The 16,837-nt window shown below is 35.4% G+C and overlaps 1 protein-coding gene across 1 annotated transcript; it reads right to left on the bottom strand.

The window, feature by feature from the left end:
* Positions 1–9,753: 9,753 nt before the first annotated feature.
* LOC117129015 (cysteine protease XCP2) lies at positions 9,754–10,237 on the bottom strand. Its single transcript, XM_033282320.1, has 3 exons — positions 10,109–10,237; positions 9,906–10,019; positions 9,754–9,843 (listed from the first exon to the last, which is right to left on the bottom strand). Exons 1-3 carry the CDS (start codon positions 10,235–10,237, stop codon positions 9,754–9,756), a joined length of 333 nt encoding a protein of 110 aa, XP_033138211.1.
* Between the last annotated feature and the right edge of the window lie 6,600 nt (positions 10,238–16,837).

The raw sequence follows: 16,837 nt of genomic DNA, 5'->3' as shown, positions 1-16,837 counted from the left end.
AAATTGATACCAAGCATCACAAGATTAACTAATACTGTTTACAAAATATTTCAACCCTATTAGATCCAAAACACCAATTAGTAAACAAAACATAACAAAGCCCTAGACTTATCATCTAGGCTATTCCTTCTCAGCTTTTGATATACTTCTCAACCTGATAGATCACTACCGTTTATATATGTATAAAATAAAAACAATTATTAATTTATCGTCATATAGCTTTCAGTTTAATTCTCAACAATTTCTTTTACATGTGGTCAATTCTCAACAATTTTCTTTTTCAACAAAATATGTATGAAACAAAATCTTTAAGGTAGCATCTAAACTTGTTTAAGGGTATTGCTATAATGGTCTAGATAAAAACTTGCAACTATTTATATATCGCCTTGAATTTTTAATGGTTACTATTGCAACATTTGATGATCAATTATTTTAAACTTTAAAAACTTAACTATGTCAACTTTTAGTCTTCATATAAAGAGTTGTACGCATTAGCAAAATATAACATAAAAGTGAAACAAAGAAACTCCAGAAAATTATAAAACATATTTGCAAAATCACATATAATACCCAGAACCTTTATTTATATTCTTGTATCTTAATAATCTTACTTTAAAATCTTTATTAAATTTCATACTAAACAGAAATCCCATCTACTTATATTATGGGAATATTATTATGGTAGCTGGCAAAATTCATAGTTCATTTGGAGATGCATATAAAACTTTACAAGAAAAGGATACAAATTGCAAAAAGACAATTAAAGAAGCACCACTTTCCGATACACCAGATCAATTGTAGGTAATTTCTTGATGTGATTAATTGTTATAAATGCATTGAAAGTATGGAGTTCATATTGTAACCTTACTAAATAATGTACATATAATTTCTAAAGAAAAACAAGTTTCGTAATTTGAGTGACAAATTTACTCAGGTTGCTTCCTAAACATCACATTAGAAACAATCTACTTCATCTGGCTTATTGATTATGTAACTTTCAATAAACAAATCTTTTGTTTTTACATAATCATGATGTAAAAACGAATTCATACATCTTGGAACAAAGAAATGAAAAACATAAGAAATATTTTTCGGTAGTTGTTTTTTTGCGAGTTGGTCTGCAACAGTGCTCCCTTCTCTGCCAATCCAGTGATATTGAACTTCTTCAAACTTAGAAGACCACCAAATCATCTCTCTTATCCAGTTATGAACATCAAAATGGAGCCTTTCCTTGGTAAGAATATCTATGATCTTTTTTTTTCTGAAAAAAAAAATATCTATGATCTTTTTATTATCTCCTTCAAAGATTATCTTCTTGTAACCTTTAGACCGGCAAAACTGCATTGCAATAAGAAGAGCCTGTATTTCAGATTCCAGAGCATTATGTACTTTGTTTCCTTTTGCTTGTCCAGCTACAAGATAGTATCCATTAGAGTCTCTTATAACCCATCCAGCTGTACTTTGGTGTGAAAGAATCCACATACGAACCATCTATGTTGCACTTTAGCCATCCATTCTGCGGAGGGGTCCATCTTTTCCTCACTGGTCTCATAAACACATTCTGATTTCATGGTTTTCACCTTGTTGAAGCTGTTGCTGTGCTTCTTCCGGTTCTTTCCATTCCTTTGCATCTACATGAGCTTGTTTAAGAACTATTTTTCCAATGTAACTGTTTTTGTTGGAATATGAGTATATTACGACTCTTTCTTATTCGGCAAAGGATCCAAATTTGGTAGGTCTTGGAGATGAGATAGTCTTGACAAAGAGATTATCTGCAGACATGTTTCCATCTTCTCTTCAAAAGTAGTAGAAGTACTATATTACAAGATGAAATGTATGTATCTAAAAAAAAATTTGTTATATTTTCATCTTAAAAATGAATTTATGGCACCAAGTAAGAATAGTGGAATAAAAATGTCATAAATATAACGAAACCACCTTATCATACGTGTGTAATGGTTAATGTCATTGATATCTAATCGATTTAGATGAACCCGTATTTGGTAGCAAACCCCAATTTTACTTATTTTATAGTTTATAGATTTAAGAATATCTTATTTAATTTGACCAAAAAATTATTTAATACAGTATAAATATTTATAATAATTGAAACAAATTTGAAAATTTTCATGATATTATATATATAACTAGATTTTTCTCATTTACTCTTATTACTGTGTAAAAAAACAAAGATAAATATACATTCAATTTTACTTGAGATTAAATAGATTTAATGAGAGTAACAATATTTCTTCATTTTTTCTTCTCACTTCTGACATTTTCATATTTATCCCTTTTACTCTATGAATGACCAATCAAAGCTAAAGTTGCATTAGACTAATTTTTGGATTGAAAACTATCCCCTTGAATAATAATTATGGATTGTACTATTAGTTGGTGTTACAAGTCTCAAAGTACCAAGATTAAGAACAACAAAAATTATTAATGGTAATTTAGAGTTGACAACCTACTTTAGCTTTATTTTCATAAAATATTTAAAAAAAATACCTAGAAACAAAAGAACATGGAATTGTAAATTTGTAATTCATGCGAGCAGAATAAAAATGAGAGAGATGGTTCACGAACATGTAGAAGGCCAATTCTATCTCCTTATTAAACAATAACTTAATTAAAATGATAAAATATATAAGGAAATAGCCGATGATTGCATATAAATAAATATCTCCAATTTGGTTTGACGATCCTTAGCGGTTGGGTTTGTTGACTATGTTCGGCTCGTATCATTTGCAAGGGTGGTTGTGATAATTACCTACATTGCCTAATCCACAGGCTTGGAAAAGCTTGACGAGATCAGCATATTTCTGAGGATTATTCGCTATTATACATGAACATTGTTTTGTCGCCGCTTGATCTCTCTTTGCACGAATGTTACAACAGTCCTTTTCCCAGTACTTTTTATCTCTAGGAATAAGGTTCATGCAGTAAGCAAGACTTTCAAAGCAAGTATCTGCCAACTTCTTACTCTTGATTGTAGCCGGGAATGATGACAAGAGTACGACGAAGACGATGCATATTAATTGAATGGTCTTCATTTTCTTTTGATCAATTAGTAGCTCTTTATGATAATTAATTAGTCTTGAGAAAGTTGAAACAATTTAGTTTTGGGAACATGTAAGTTTTGAGGTCTTTAAATATCAAATTGGAATGAGTAAAATGTGGATATATTGAAGGTGGGAATTACAAAGCAATCTTCAAAATAAAAGAATGACTTATTCAAAAGACCGATTCAATAGGAAGTGAATAAAAATAGAGTTTTTGATGAGTAGGTGTATCCTTTTGTATGAATAATAACTCAAGCTGTCTGAATCGTTAACATGGGAAGCTCTATGGAGACAGAAATATCCGGTCCTTGGTTCCTACGGAGAGTATACGAGGTTAAGCAAAGAGCTCAAGCTGTACAAAATCTTAGTTCATTATCAAGCTCTCATTGGTTGGGATAATAATCAACGTATACTCAACAATAACAACAACAACAACAAAAACGGATTAGCGGTATGTTCGAGTAGTTCGGGTGGGTTTAGTGTTACTAACAATGGCGTTGGTATGAATCGGGAGATAATAAACGGTGGATATACATCGAGGAATTTGCAAGGTGGCTGGGAAAATTTAAAGCAAGATCAACGGCAAAAATATTATGCAGTGGTTAATGGGTTTAAACAACATTATCTGCAATCTAAGTAATTAATCTAACAAAATGGTTGATTGTTAAGTTCTAATGACTACCAAGCCTTAGTTACCAACTAATGTCTTAACTAATTATATATTGTGCATTTTATAATGTCGTCGAGGAGTAAAAACTTGTAGTTCACTCATACGGTCAGTATGTGTATATGTGCTACATAATTAAGTTCTGTATTTTCGAAAACAGAGTCTCGACGCCAGTGGAGATTCTTACTAAGTCCATACGCAGTGCAAAAGAATGGCACCATGTTCAAGCGTCTACCTCACCGCCTCGACCCTCATTGACCGACGTTCCGATCCCACCCTTTCACTCCGCAAGTGTACTCTGTTTTACCGATGCAGCTTGGACGCTACTTCATCCAGAGCAGGCTGCGGCTGGATCTTCATCTCCCAACAGGACGAACACTAGCACCAGGGTACAACGACATTTGAGAACACATCTTCTTCTCTAGTAGCTGAGGCGCTAGCTATTAGATTGGCTCTACTCAACGCCCTCGAAGCCGGTTTTACAAGAATCTGTATCAAAACCGATTGTCAAACATTTGTTGCTCTTATCAACTCGAAGAACCACCCGAAGGATCTCTACGGAATATCCCGGGACATCGAGCATCTATCCCTTTCCTTTGATTGTATTGTTTTTCCTTATGTTTCCAGAAACTTGAACTCCTTAGCTGATTCACTTGCTAAATCAGCATTGTACTTGGCTACTACCAACTATTCTTAGTTGGGCTGCAGTTTTAATATATGATATGTTTGTGTTAAAAAAAAAGTTCTGGTATTGGCAATGAAGATTACATAAGTGTTTTGATTACATTATACTTTTTCAAAAATGTGCATTTTTCGTATATGTTATATTAACTTTTTAAAAAACCTCACACTGAAATTTTTATGATCCATGATTTAACTTTTTTTATGACAAAATACAAATTATTACAAAATCATGTAAATAGAAAGTCTCATATATATTAATATCTTTTAATTAAACTATATACCATATAAACTACATAAAGATTTTAATTTTGAAATTTGCTTTGAACAACTTTTTTTGATAAAATCTTTGAACAAATACTGACAACTTAATATTTAAAATTTAAAATTTGCATTGAATGTTTATAAAAATTATAAAGTACTAAAACTTTCAAAAACATTGCACAATGAAAATTTGTCATCAACGAATTAATTTTTTTTGTTATAAAAAGATACAAATAAGTAGAATGCATCGTTTGACAATATATCAATATTAAAAATAACTATTTATCTATGTATATATTATGTAAATTTTTATATAAAATAGAAAATAGAAAAACTGATCAATTGGATTAATAAAATTTATTTACATATTCACACCAATTTAATTATATATGTAATAGTTATTGACTTTTTCATTATCCACGATGTTATTTATATATACAATGTTCATCTCACGCAAAGTGCAGGTCTTGATCTCTTATTATTATGTAAACAAAACATAGATAAATGATGCAGAAAAAATACATGTGAGTAAGCTTGTGTATACTACTACTTGAGTTCGCCCTAACGCTTACATACACAATTATCGAGACAGCCCCGGTGAAGCCATGATCTAGCTGGCGCCGGGATACTCTTGCTCTTCCTCTCTCTGTTCCTTTCAAACCTGCTCTCTCTCTCTACTGTACGTTTTTAAACCTCTTGTCTCTTGGTGTTTGGAGATCTAATCTGAGCTTTCAAAGCCCCGAAGAATCTTACACATGAGCTTGGTTTCAATTGTTAATGGCAAGGTTTGAAGATGTATCTCCTTGGAGGAGTTGGATAAGCTCACCCGTTGCCCATTCCACTCCTGTAGAACCACCGGCTGTTTCTTACTGCTCCCTAATCTGACCATAATGGATCTGCTGGCACAGATCTCAGGTTGTTATTCAAGGTCCACTGGAACTAAGCTATTCTTCAGAGGTTTCCGGAAAGATCCTTCTCAGACCTCTCTCCCCAATCATATCGACCCCTTTTGCTCGCTGCGAGCCAAATATGTGAGCCTTGACGGCTTTGGACTCTCACCGAAAACACCACTCACAGTAGCACATACCAACAAATGCTCACCTTTGCTAAGCTTTTTGGACTTCACTGACCAGTGGCTCAACTTTGATTTCGTCAAATCTTCTTGGCTTGGCTCCGGCACGGTAATGCTGGACGTGGAAGTGTCTGCCTGATATCATTGCTTGCTCCCTTGGAAACTATCGTCAAGCTAATATCTCTGTCCGTTGGTGTGAAGGGGAAAATTTCTGAATCCTCTCCTCCATGGTTTCTCCTCACGTGCGTAGACACCCTGCAGCTATGTTTTCTAATATCGTGCTACCCAATGCAAAAATCTGAACAACCATGCTGTGTTTGTGGGATTCCTGGTGCAATCGATGGAGTTAATTCAGAAACGTCAAACAAAGTTCATCAGCAACGTTCAACTCTGACATAAACAAGTGTAGAATCACTACCATTATTTGGTCAGAGTCTATTAAAGATTGAAGATTGTAGTCCCTCAGCCACTTTCCTTACAACAATGGCTAGCCAAATTTCCTCATGTCGGGGCCATGAGAGATCATTTTAAACTCCTCTCTATGAGAGGTACCTTTCTCTTGGCGTTAAAGCTAATGAGTATTTTCGTTTTCCTAACCGCTTGTGTAATGGTTCGTTTGGGACCGGAAGATACAACGAGATTCATCCCGGTGAGACTTGAGGCTGTGAAGCGTTCAACGTCACGATGTACGGTGACTATTCCCCATGTCTGAAAAGTTTGAAGGGCGAAGTACTTTCTCCATGAGCTTATTCGCGAGTGGCTCCTTTAAATTAATTTTCACACTCTATCAAACTTGTCTAAGTTTGTGTCTCTATCTTTATTTTGCTTTGTTCTTGTAATTTCTAAAAGGACCTCGTATGTCCGATGTTGCATTTGTCCATGTAATCGTTTAAGTTATGAATGAAGAATGTGTTACAAAAAAAAAACAAAGATAAATATACATTCAATTTTACTCGAGATTAAATAGATTTAATGAGAGTAACAATATTTCTTCATTTTTTCTTCTCACTTCTGACATTTTTATATTTTTCCCTTTACTCTATGAATGACCAATCAAAGCTAAAGGTGCATTAGACTAATTTTTGGATTGAAAAATATCCCCTTGCATAATAATTATGGATTGTACTATTAGTTGGTGTTAGAGCATCTCCAAGGGGACTCTATTTTTTTCTCTATAATTTACACTAAAATAAAGTAACTCTATTATATAGTTGAATTTGCTCCAACGGTTTACTCTATAATAGAGTTACTCTATAATAGAGTGAAATATAGAGTAATCTTATTTTTTTACTCTAAATATAGAGTGAAAAAACAAGAATACTCTATATTTCACTCTATTATAGAGTAACTCTATTATAGAGTGAACCATTGGAGCAAATCCAACTCTATAATAGAGTTACTCTATTTTAGAGTGAAATATAGAGAAAATTATAGTGTAGCATTGGAGATGGTCTTACAAGTCTCAAAGTACCAAGATTAAGAACAACAAAAATTCTTAATGGTAATTTAGAGTTGACAACCTACTTTAGCTTTATTTTCATAAAATATTAAAAAAAAAATACCTAGAAACAAAAGAACATGGAATTGTAAATTTGTAATTCATGTGAGCCGAATAAAAATGAGAGAAATGGTTCACGAACATGTAGAAGACCGATTCTATCTCCTTATTAAACAATAACTTAATTAAAATGATAAAATATATAAGGAAATAGCCGATGATTGCATATAAATAAATATCTCCAATTTGGTTTGACGATCCTTAGCGGTTGGGTTTGTTGACTATGTTCGGCTCGTATCATTTGCAAGTGTGGCCGTGATAACTACCTACATTGCCTAATCCACAGGCTTGGAAAAGCTTGACGAGATCAACATATTTCTGATGATTATTCGCTATTATACATGAACATTGTTTTGTCGCCGCTTGATCTCGCTTTGCACGAACGTTACAACAGTCCTTTTCCCAATACTTTTTATCTCTAGGAATAAGGTTCATGCAGTAAGCAAGACTTTCAAAGCAAGTATCTGCCAACTTCTTACTCTTGATTGTAGCCGGGAATGATGACAAGAGTACGACGAAGACGATGCATATTAGTTGAATGGTCTTCATTTTCTTTTGATCAATTAGTAGCTCTTTATGATAATTAATTAGCCTTGAGAAACTTGAAACAATTTAGTTTTGAGAACATGTAAGTTTTGAGGTCTTTAAATATCAAACTGGAATGAGTAAAATGTGGATATATTGAAGGTGGGAATTACAAAGCAATCTTCAAAATAAAAGCATGACTTATTCAAAAGACCGATTCAAAAGGAAGTGAATAAAAATAGAGTTTTTGATGAGTGATGAGTAGGTGTATCCTTTCGTATGAATAATAACTCAAGCTGTCTGAATCGTTAACATGGGAAGCTCTATGGAGACATATGGAGAGTATAGGAGGATAAGCGAAGAGCTCAAGCTGTACAAAATCTTAGTTCATAATCAAGCTCTCATTGGTTGGGATGATAAAATGTATACTCAACAATAACAACAACAACAAAAACGGAGTAGCAGTATGTTCGAGTAGTTCGGGTGGGTTTAGTGTTACTAACAATGGCGTTGTTATTAATCGGGAGATAATAAACGGTGAATATACATCAAGGAATTTGCAAGGTGGCTGGGAAAATTTAAAGCAAGATCAACGGGAAAAATATTATGCAGTGGTTAATGGATTTAAACATTATCTCCAATCTAAGTAATTAATCTAACAAAATGGTTGATTGTTAAGTTCTAATGACTACCAAGCCTTAGTTACCAACTAATGTCTTAACTAATTATATATTGTGCATTTTAAAATGTCGTCGAGGAGTAAAAACTTGTAGTTCACTCATACGGTCAATATGTGTATATGTGCTATATAAGTTCTAGAATTGGCAATGAAGATTATCTAAGTGTTTTGATTAGAGTATACTTTTTCAAAAACTAGGACAGGCCCGTCCTACGGGCGGGTTAGTAACTTTAAAATTATATAATAAATCTTAAATTTTATTGAATATTTCAAAATGCTTAGTTTAATTTAAATTGTAAATAATCTTTAAATTGTAATACCAAAGATTACAATTATACGTCATTCAAAATTTTAATGTTACAATTATACATTTGTATATATATATATATATATATATATATATATATTATCTATTTTGATAACTCTTATGTTTTGGTTGAAATGTTGATGGTTATATCTTCATCGTGCTTTTTCATGTCTATGTTTTAAATATTGTCTTTGTTGAAAACTTAAAATGATGATAAATAACCACACATTATAATTTAGTTTTATTTTACTTTCAGCAAACCTACCGTTTATAGTTGTTTGTAGAGCAAATGCTGGTGTGAGAAGTGTTACAGAAGCCGATGATTCAGGTTAAAAAAGCTATTGTGCATCTTTATATTGTTTTTTTCTCTTAAAACCATAAAAAGGTTAGGCTCACAATGTCTATTTTAGTTACTTCAACGTTGTAGTGATATATTTTACTAATGATATATATTCATATTTCTTTTCCGGAATCTCTGTTATTATTTTTTTTTAAAGAAAAAACTCTGTCATTGTTATAACCTTATAGCTATGTATTTTTTTACTGCGGTGAGTTATTGATTTATATTTTAAGAGTAATTAAAATTGTGAATAAATGTTATGATATGTTTAACTTAGTTTCGCTTCCAAATTATATTTATTTGACTAAAAGAAATTTTACTGCATCAATGTTCATTTTAATGTTGTCCAAAAAGTTTTTCATTTTAATAATGCTCTCCATTTTTTCAATCATCTTTTTGATTAATGCTCAAAGTTGTTACAACATTTCTATTCATTAAAATAACAATTTTATGTTGTTACGAAGATAGTGATGAAATGCAGATAACATAAAATGATATTATCACTTTGTTTTAGTGGAGGAAAGAAGCCATCTTATTGATTCCACAGAGAGCCTCTAGTTTATAAGTGTTCCTCTTCGTCCTGATGCAACCAAAAAAATTAACAATGATCTGAACCCTTGCTTGATCCATACACAACTGCAGCAATACCATGGTCCAAATTGACACTGCATCTCCCATCAAAGACACCCTTCATATACCAAAACACAATATTTCCAACATCTTTCACCGCTATGAACTGGAACTCTATACCAAAAGAATCAATAGCGAAACTGAGAGGTGATGAGCCAACGCCTTCAAGAGACTTTTCTCATCATTTCTCGGTACATCTTGTTGCCCACTGATAGTCACCATTTCAGATTCATCCTGTTTTAAGACAAAAAGAATTAGTATAAACCAATTTAATCCATTTTTCGCTGTAACATAATTTTTTTTTGCGTCTAGCAGGTTCCTACTTCCATAGAGTAAGGATAATCCTCTTCCTTGCGAACACCTCCGTTCTTGAAAATGTACTCAAAAGCATAATCCATGAGACAACATTTCTTGTTGTTGGAATCGCCGTTTTTGTTTTCTGGTGCAACCATTGTTGTAAGTTGTGTCACAGACTCACAGACTCACAGTCTATGAGTTCTTGTTCAGACAATATTGTCAAGTTTCCTGTCACAATTTTATTTATACCTTCCACAAGTTTTCTGTCACAATTTTGTTTATAACTTCCTGCATAACATTTCAAAAAAAAAAAAACTAAAAAAAAAATTAAAACTATAACACATCAGAGTTGAAGATTTTAGCTTACCGCAAGAGCCTTGATTCTTTTCTTTCTTCAGTCAACAGATTTAGGCAAAGCTTCGACGTCAACGTCCTTATAAGCGAACTCTTGATAGGATCTTTCATCATCGCCTCTTTCTATATCAGTCTTGAGCCCCAAATACTCGTTCTTGAATTCTTCGTGGCTCAAATCTGCAAACTCGTTGAGACCAAGCCAGAAGCTTTTCACTTTCTTGTTAGTCTCAATGCAACCAAGTCTGTTACAGACGCTTGCTAAACCTCATATCTCTAAATCTCGAATTCGCTTTTCCAAAAGTCCCGATTCTCTCAAACATAGCTAATATGTAGACTTTATAACCGACATGAAATCCTAGGTAAATTACTTTATGACACTTGAATATTATGTTCAGGAAGCTTTAAGCTTTAAACTTAATATTGATTTGGAACAAACCATGTTCATATAGTGTTCATTCAAATATATTGCTGAAACAAACTAAAACGGGTTGAGAAAACTTACATGAAATAATTATTAAGATAGCTATTGTTTCCCAAACCAACCCGTAAATCAGCTGCAGTATTCTCATCTCCAAGGAGTTCCACCACTTGTGCCACTGTGTTCTCATAGTTAAGAATTTGCCCACTAAAGGTTATCCTTTGTCCCTTCATTCTCAAAAGCAAAAGACGGAAAGTTATAGTTTTTTCTTTATATGGAAACAGAGACTCAGAGAGATAACAATATAAAGATGGGTTCTATGTACCAATGCTTCTTCGAAAGAGTTGAAATAAACATTAGGATAAAAAATTTTAGAAAATTTTGTAAGTATTATACGCTGGAATCTGTTTCAATACGAAGATGTGTGTTTAAGAACAGAATACCATAGAAAAAGCTTCTCAAACTCCATCAAATCGCCACCGCGTTTGACGTTTGTCGCCTTGACGACTGGGTTTTCTCTAACGACAGTCTCACAAACGGCTGAATCGAACCAGAATCTATACCCAATATATGAGGAGCACAGAGGAGCTTGCCATCTTAATCTGCAGAAGTTTCAGTATTAATATGATTATGAAAAATGGAATGATAAATTCTACAGATGCAAATACATCTATTTATATCTACAGATTCAGAGAATTGAAGAAAGCAAAAAATCTATTGAATGAGAATTGAGTTAAGCCCATTCAGTGCAACATCGGCCGGGACACGTGTCACAGTACCATGAAATGATTTTCCTATGTGGCATCCTAGGTGGACACTCTAGGAGAGATACAAACTCTTTTTTTATATATAAAGAGATGTGTGTTTTTCTTCAGGAAAAACTTTCTTTTTTTTTTCAATCCAAATGTCGACTGAGTTAAAACCAAACCATAGACCACATTCTTTGTACAACTGTTTTTTTGAAATGAATAGATTTAACATTATTTCAAAAAAAATAAAAATTACAGTATACTGCAGTGCCAGATGGTTCAAAGTTAAATGGTATCTTGTTTGAAAGTAAAAAAGATAAATCCCTTAATCTTTGAAGTATAAGCTTTGCTATTTTTTTACGAGTGTGCATTACATTATGGACGTTTAAATGTGTTTGTGTTAGAGCCATAAATCTTTATATATAAAGAACAGTTTGTTCTCTTCTCCTTGCGCCACCTAGGATTCCACCTAGATAAGTCGGGCGATGAAGAGCTGACACGTGTCTTTCTCATTAACCGGATGCTTAATTTCGTTTGCTTATAATGGGCTTAACGAGTTAATATTTTATAGGGTTTAAATAATATTATATGGGCTTAAAACACATGAAATTTGGCCCGTTTATAACCTTCATCTTCGTTAGAGTCGCCGACGGTCGTTTCCAAGGTTCATCTTTTCTTTTCTTTTTTAGGGTTCATTGTATCTTGCTAAATTTCAGTAGTTCTACCAACAATGGAGTTTCAGAAAGGTTTTGTGAAATTTATCTTCGCGTGTAATCTATGCGTCGATTGCGTTTTATATGATTCTTCTCATAAGAGGCGTTACAAGTTACATCGATTCAACGCCATTAAAGAGATCTTTACTCTTGCGACCCACTACCACGTTCATTCAATTTAATGATAATTCATTCAACGATTCCTATCCCTTCAAAGGCGGTGGTTCACTTACTATATAAACGTAAGGCTTCTCCTTTGAGCAACATCCATACATTTCATTCTTTGGCTAACTCATCCTCTCATTGATTCTTCTATGTGAATCTGCTATTGTAAATGTGTAAGTCTTTCCTAAATATTTATCAGTTCATTCGATGTAGAGAGCTTCGGAAAGTGATTCCAACCTGAAAAAATACCACCAATCCCACATTTTAAAGTTATTGAATCCCATGCTGCATCAACATTGCATATAACAGTATCATGCGGTGGGTTGGAGACATGTAGGGAGGGGGGCAAAGTGGAGCTTCGTGCCGCAACTATGCTTCCTATTTGATCAGTACATTGCGCACTTTGCCATTCTCTTGCATCTGTAATGGCTTTTAAAATGATTTCCATACTGGAAAATGCTCTGTTTTCGAAAGAGAGCTTGTTTCTAGCCTTCCAAAGGTGCCACAGGATCCAAGGCCACAGTGGTATTGTGAGTCCCACCGGCGGCAACACTATGAAGGACGGAGCAGCAGCAATTAAAGTTGCCATGGAGGGGGTTGCTGAGCTTGGTTTGACCGCTAATGGAGCAAGCTCCCACACCTCCCGGGCAATATCACATTGTAAGAATAGGTGAAGGTCATCTTCTACCCCATTGCAGCGCTTGCATGGGAACTCTTGGATACCACGGGTAGCTAGATTGGAGCTAATTGGGATTGCTTTGCGAACTGTCCTCCACAGGAAGTCTCTGATCTTTGGTGCAGTCTTGACATTCCATATACTTTTGTTCCAATCAAAGGGCGTTGATATTAAGCCGGCCCCAAAATGGGAGCTCATTCCTACTCCATAACCAGTTTTCGTCGAGTATATACCCGTTTTTTCGGGCAGCCAAACCAAACCATCTGGAGCTGGAGCTGGAGCTGAGCTTGTAATCAGTCGAAGGATAAGAGCTTCATACTGAGGGAGGTATCGTCTGAGCTTACTCACATCCCATGAGTTCGAGATTGGGCAGAGTAAGTCACTAACCATCAGGTTGATATCTAGTTCATTTGGTGGTCCAACCGGGATCATCGCAAGACATCCATGGGTCCTTCCACACTCTGATCTGATCACCACTCCCAACCGTCCAGCCTAGGCCCTTCAACAAGATCTCTCGCCCGGCCAGAATACTACGCCAGCCGTAGGAAGCAGTGGCAGAAGCATGACACTCCAAGAAGGATGTGTGGCGCGCATATTTGCTGAGGAGGACTTGTCCCAGCAGAGAGTTTGGATCTTTTAGGAGCCGCCAGCCTATTTTTGCAAGGAGAGCATCGTTGAAAGTCTCAATATCTCGAAATCCTAATCCTCCCGTGTACTTTGGCAATGTAAGTGTGTTCCAAGCTACCCAGCACATCTTCTTCTTTCCCGGGTTAGCATCCCACCAAAATCTTGTGAGTAATGACTGTATTTGTTTGCACAGCGATACCGGGATCTTGAAGCACGACATGGTGTAGCTGGGCATAGCGGCTAGAACTGCTTTGAGCAGTACTTGTTTTCCAGCGCCCGAGAGAAAGCGAGAGGTCCATCTGTGTGCTTTCTGTCTGATACGGTCCAGAATCGAGGCAAAAATGTCTCTTTTCTTTCTCCCAAAATGCTCTGGGAGCCCGAGGTACTTGCCCAATCCACCCTCAGCTTCAATAGACAGCGTTGCTTTGACTCGCGCTTTAGCTTCGGGTGGGGTTTTAGCTGAGAATGTGATGGCGGATTTCGAGAAATTGATGCACTGTCCCGAGAGCTTTTCGTATAGTCGCAGGATCTTGAGTAAGGCTGCCACGCTGGGGGCACTTGAATTGCAAAAGAACATCGTATCATCCGCGAATAATAGATGGTTGATCAATGGACTACCCCTGGCCACACAGGTACCAGATAGGGAACCTTCCTGCTGCGCCTTATCACATATAGAGGAAAGGACCTCTGTGCATAGTATGAATAGATACGGAGATAGCGGGTCTCCCTGCCGTATACCACGGGAAGGTGTAACTGAACCCATAGGTGCTCCATTGATGAGAAATGAGTACGTTACTGATTCTACACAACTCATAACCCAGCCGATCCATCTTTGGTCAAAGCCTAACCTCGTTAGAACGGCTCTAAGAAATCCCCACTCTATCCTATCATAAGCTTTGCTCATTTCAGTCTTGACCGCCATAGAGCAATGCTTCTTGGCCTCTGAGGTATGAAGAAAATGGAGAGTCTCATGTGTAATGAGGATATTGTCGCCAATAGCCCGTCCCGCCACGAAAGCCGACTGGTTTTTGGATATAAGCAATGGGAGCAGTGGCTTTAAACGTCGGGTGAGGATTTTGGCAATGATTTTATAATGGGTGTTACATAGAGCAATGGGGCGATAGTCCGCTACCTTCCGGGCATTGGTGTTCTTGGGGATGAGACGCACATGTGTCTCGTTTTGCTGAGGATGTAACACGCCGGAGGTGAAGAAGAGCCGCACATCCTTGACAACATCATGGCCAATGATGTGCCAATAAGCTTGGTAGAACTTAGCGGACAACCCGTCCGGGCCTGGTGCCTTGCCGCTGTGAATAGAGAAAGCAGCTGCTCTAATTTCCGAATCACTCGGTATAAGGGTAAGAGATCGGTTCATCTCATCAGAGACTTTACGGGTCAAGATGCTCTCTAGCTTAGTAAAGTCTTGGTTGTTGTTGGAGCTAAAGATGTTATCGAAATAACTCGAGATGACAGCGCAAATATGATCCTCCTCAAAATATTCATTGCCTTCATCATCCTCTATCACTGAGAGGGAGTTTTGTAATCGTCTCTGTCGTGTGGCAGCGTGAAAGAACCCAGTGTTTCTATCCCCTCCTTTCAGCCATTGAATTCTGCTGCGTTGTAGCCAGAATTGTTCCTCGTCTTTATAAGCAGCAACTAGAGTCTTTGTGATGTCTTCGATAACAGTTTGGTCTGGTATGACAGCGGTGAGTGCTCCTTCAAGGGCCAAAGTGTGATGATTTTAGCTTAAAGTTCTTTGATTGATGTTGTTCATACTGCTCTCTGCGTCAGTTTTTTTGTTTGTTTGATTATTGTCTTACAAATACACTTATTTGTTTTGTTGGGTTATTTGATTTGTTGTGGACCTTACGGGTAATGGTAAGATCAAATACGTGTTATTTACAAACTACATAAATACATTGACAAAACCGCAAACTTCTTTTGATTGTGTCTCTTGCTGTTTGTTCTATGAGGCACATATTATGAAGAAAAAAAGAAGATCTTATGAGTGTCCTCATGCTTGATGAAAAGAACTTTTCTCATCAATCTTTTATATTGCTATGGCTAAACTCATCATTTTTCTCATTCCTCTTCTGTCTGATAGTCATGAAAAACTCATGGGACTGGTGAATGGAAATACTGAGTTATGAACAACTCATGTGTATCCTGCAAGGCTTCTGACAGAATCAAGATTTCTGGAAACGAAAACCCAACCGCCGGTGATTATGTTCCGTTGCAACATTCACGTCCATTGGAGACAGCCAATGCACATGTTCAGCCTGCTTGCGACGGGAGCACTGTTGAGAGCCACTGGTTCTAGCGTGAGTGTTTTCTCATAAAGGCACGCGACTACGCGAGACTTAATCGATCAAGTTAGAAAACTGATAATTCCTCATACTGAGATAGTCACAGAGGAAAGTTGTATGATGAAAGTAACTAATCTTTATTACACAGGAAAGATACTAATCGTCCTACTTGGAGTGAATGAATACATGCTAAAGAAAATTAAACTTGCTATTGTTGTGTGCAATAATTTAAAGTTCAAAGTGCTTTAATGATATACGCTTATAGCCGAATCTCTCCGGAACAGTGAAGATGAAAAGGGATAAAACAATTGGACACAAGAAGGATATGTTCTTTTTCTTTCTTTTTTTTTTTGGCTAACAAGAAAGATATGCTCTCTCTAAAAATAAAAAGATATGAAAAAGTTTAACTACAAGAATGAACTAGATTTTGATCCGCGCTTTCAAAGCGCGGGTTTATTTTTTTTTTTTTTCAATTGACAAATATTTAGTAAATATCACATTTTCATATATTTGTGTTTTATTTTATAAAAGACTTAAAAAATTTATCTTTATTTATCGTATTTCATTTTAAATGACTATTTATGTTTAAAAAATTAAACTTTATTTTTTTAATGAATTAAATTGGTATAACTCTCATAAATTAATTTTATCATGGGGTTAATATTTTAATTAAAAAATTATATACTTTTAATAAAGATTTATATTTTTCAATAAAAAATTCAATTATTTTTATGAATGCTTAAATTA

The sequence above is a fragment of the Brassica rapa genome, chromosome A10, assembly GCF_000309985.2.
Source record: "Brassica rapa cultivar Chiifu-401-42 chromosome A10, CAAS_Brap_v3.01, whole genome shotgun sequence".
In the NCBI taxonomy this organism is placed as follows: Eukaryota; Viridiplantae; Streptophyta; class Magnoliopsida; order Brassicales; family Brassicaceae; genus Brassica; species Brassica rapa.
Note: the sequence above shows the minus strand (reverse complement) of the source record. Positions and strands in the feature narration are given on the sequence as shown.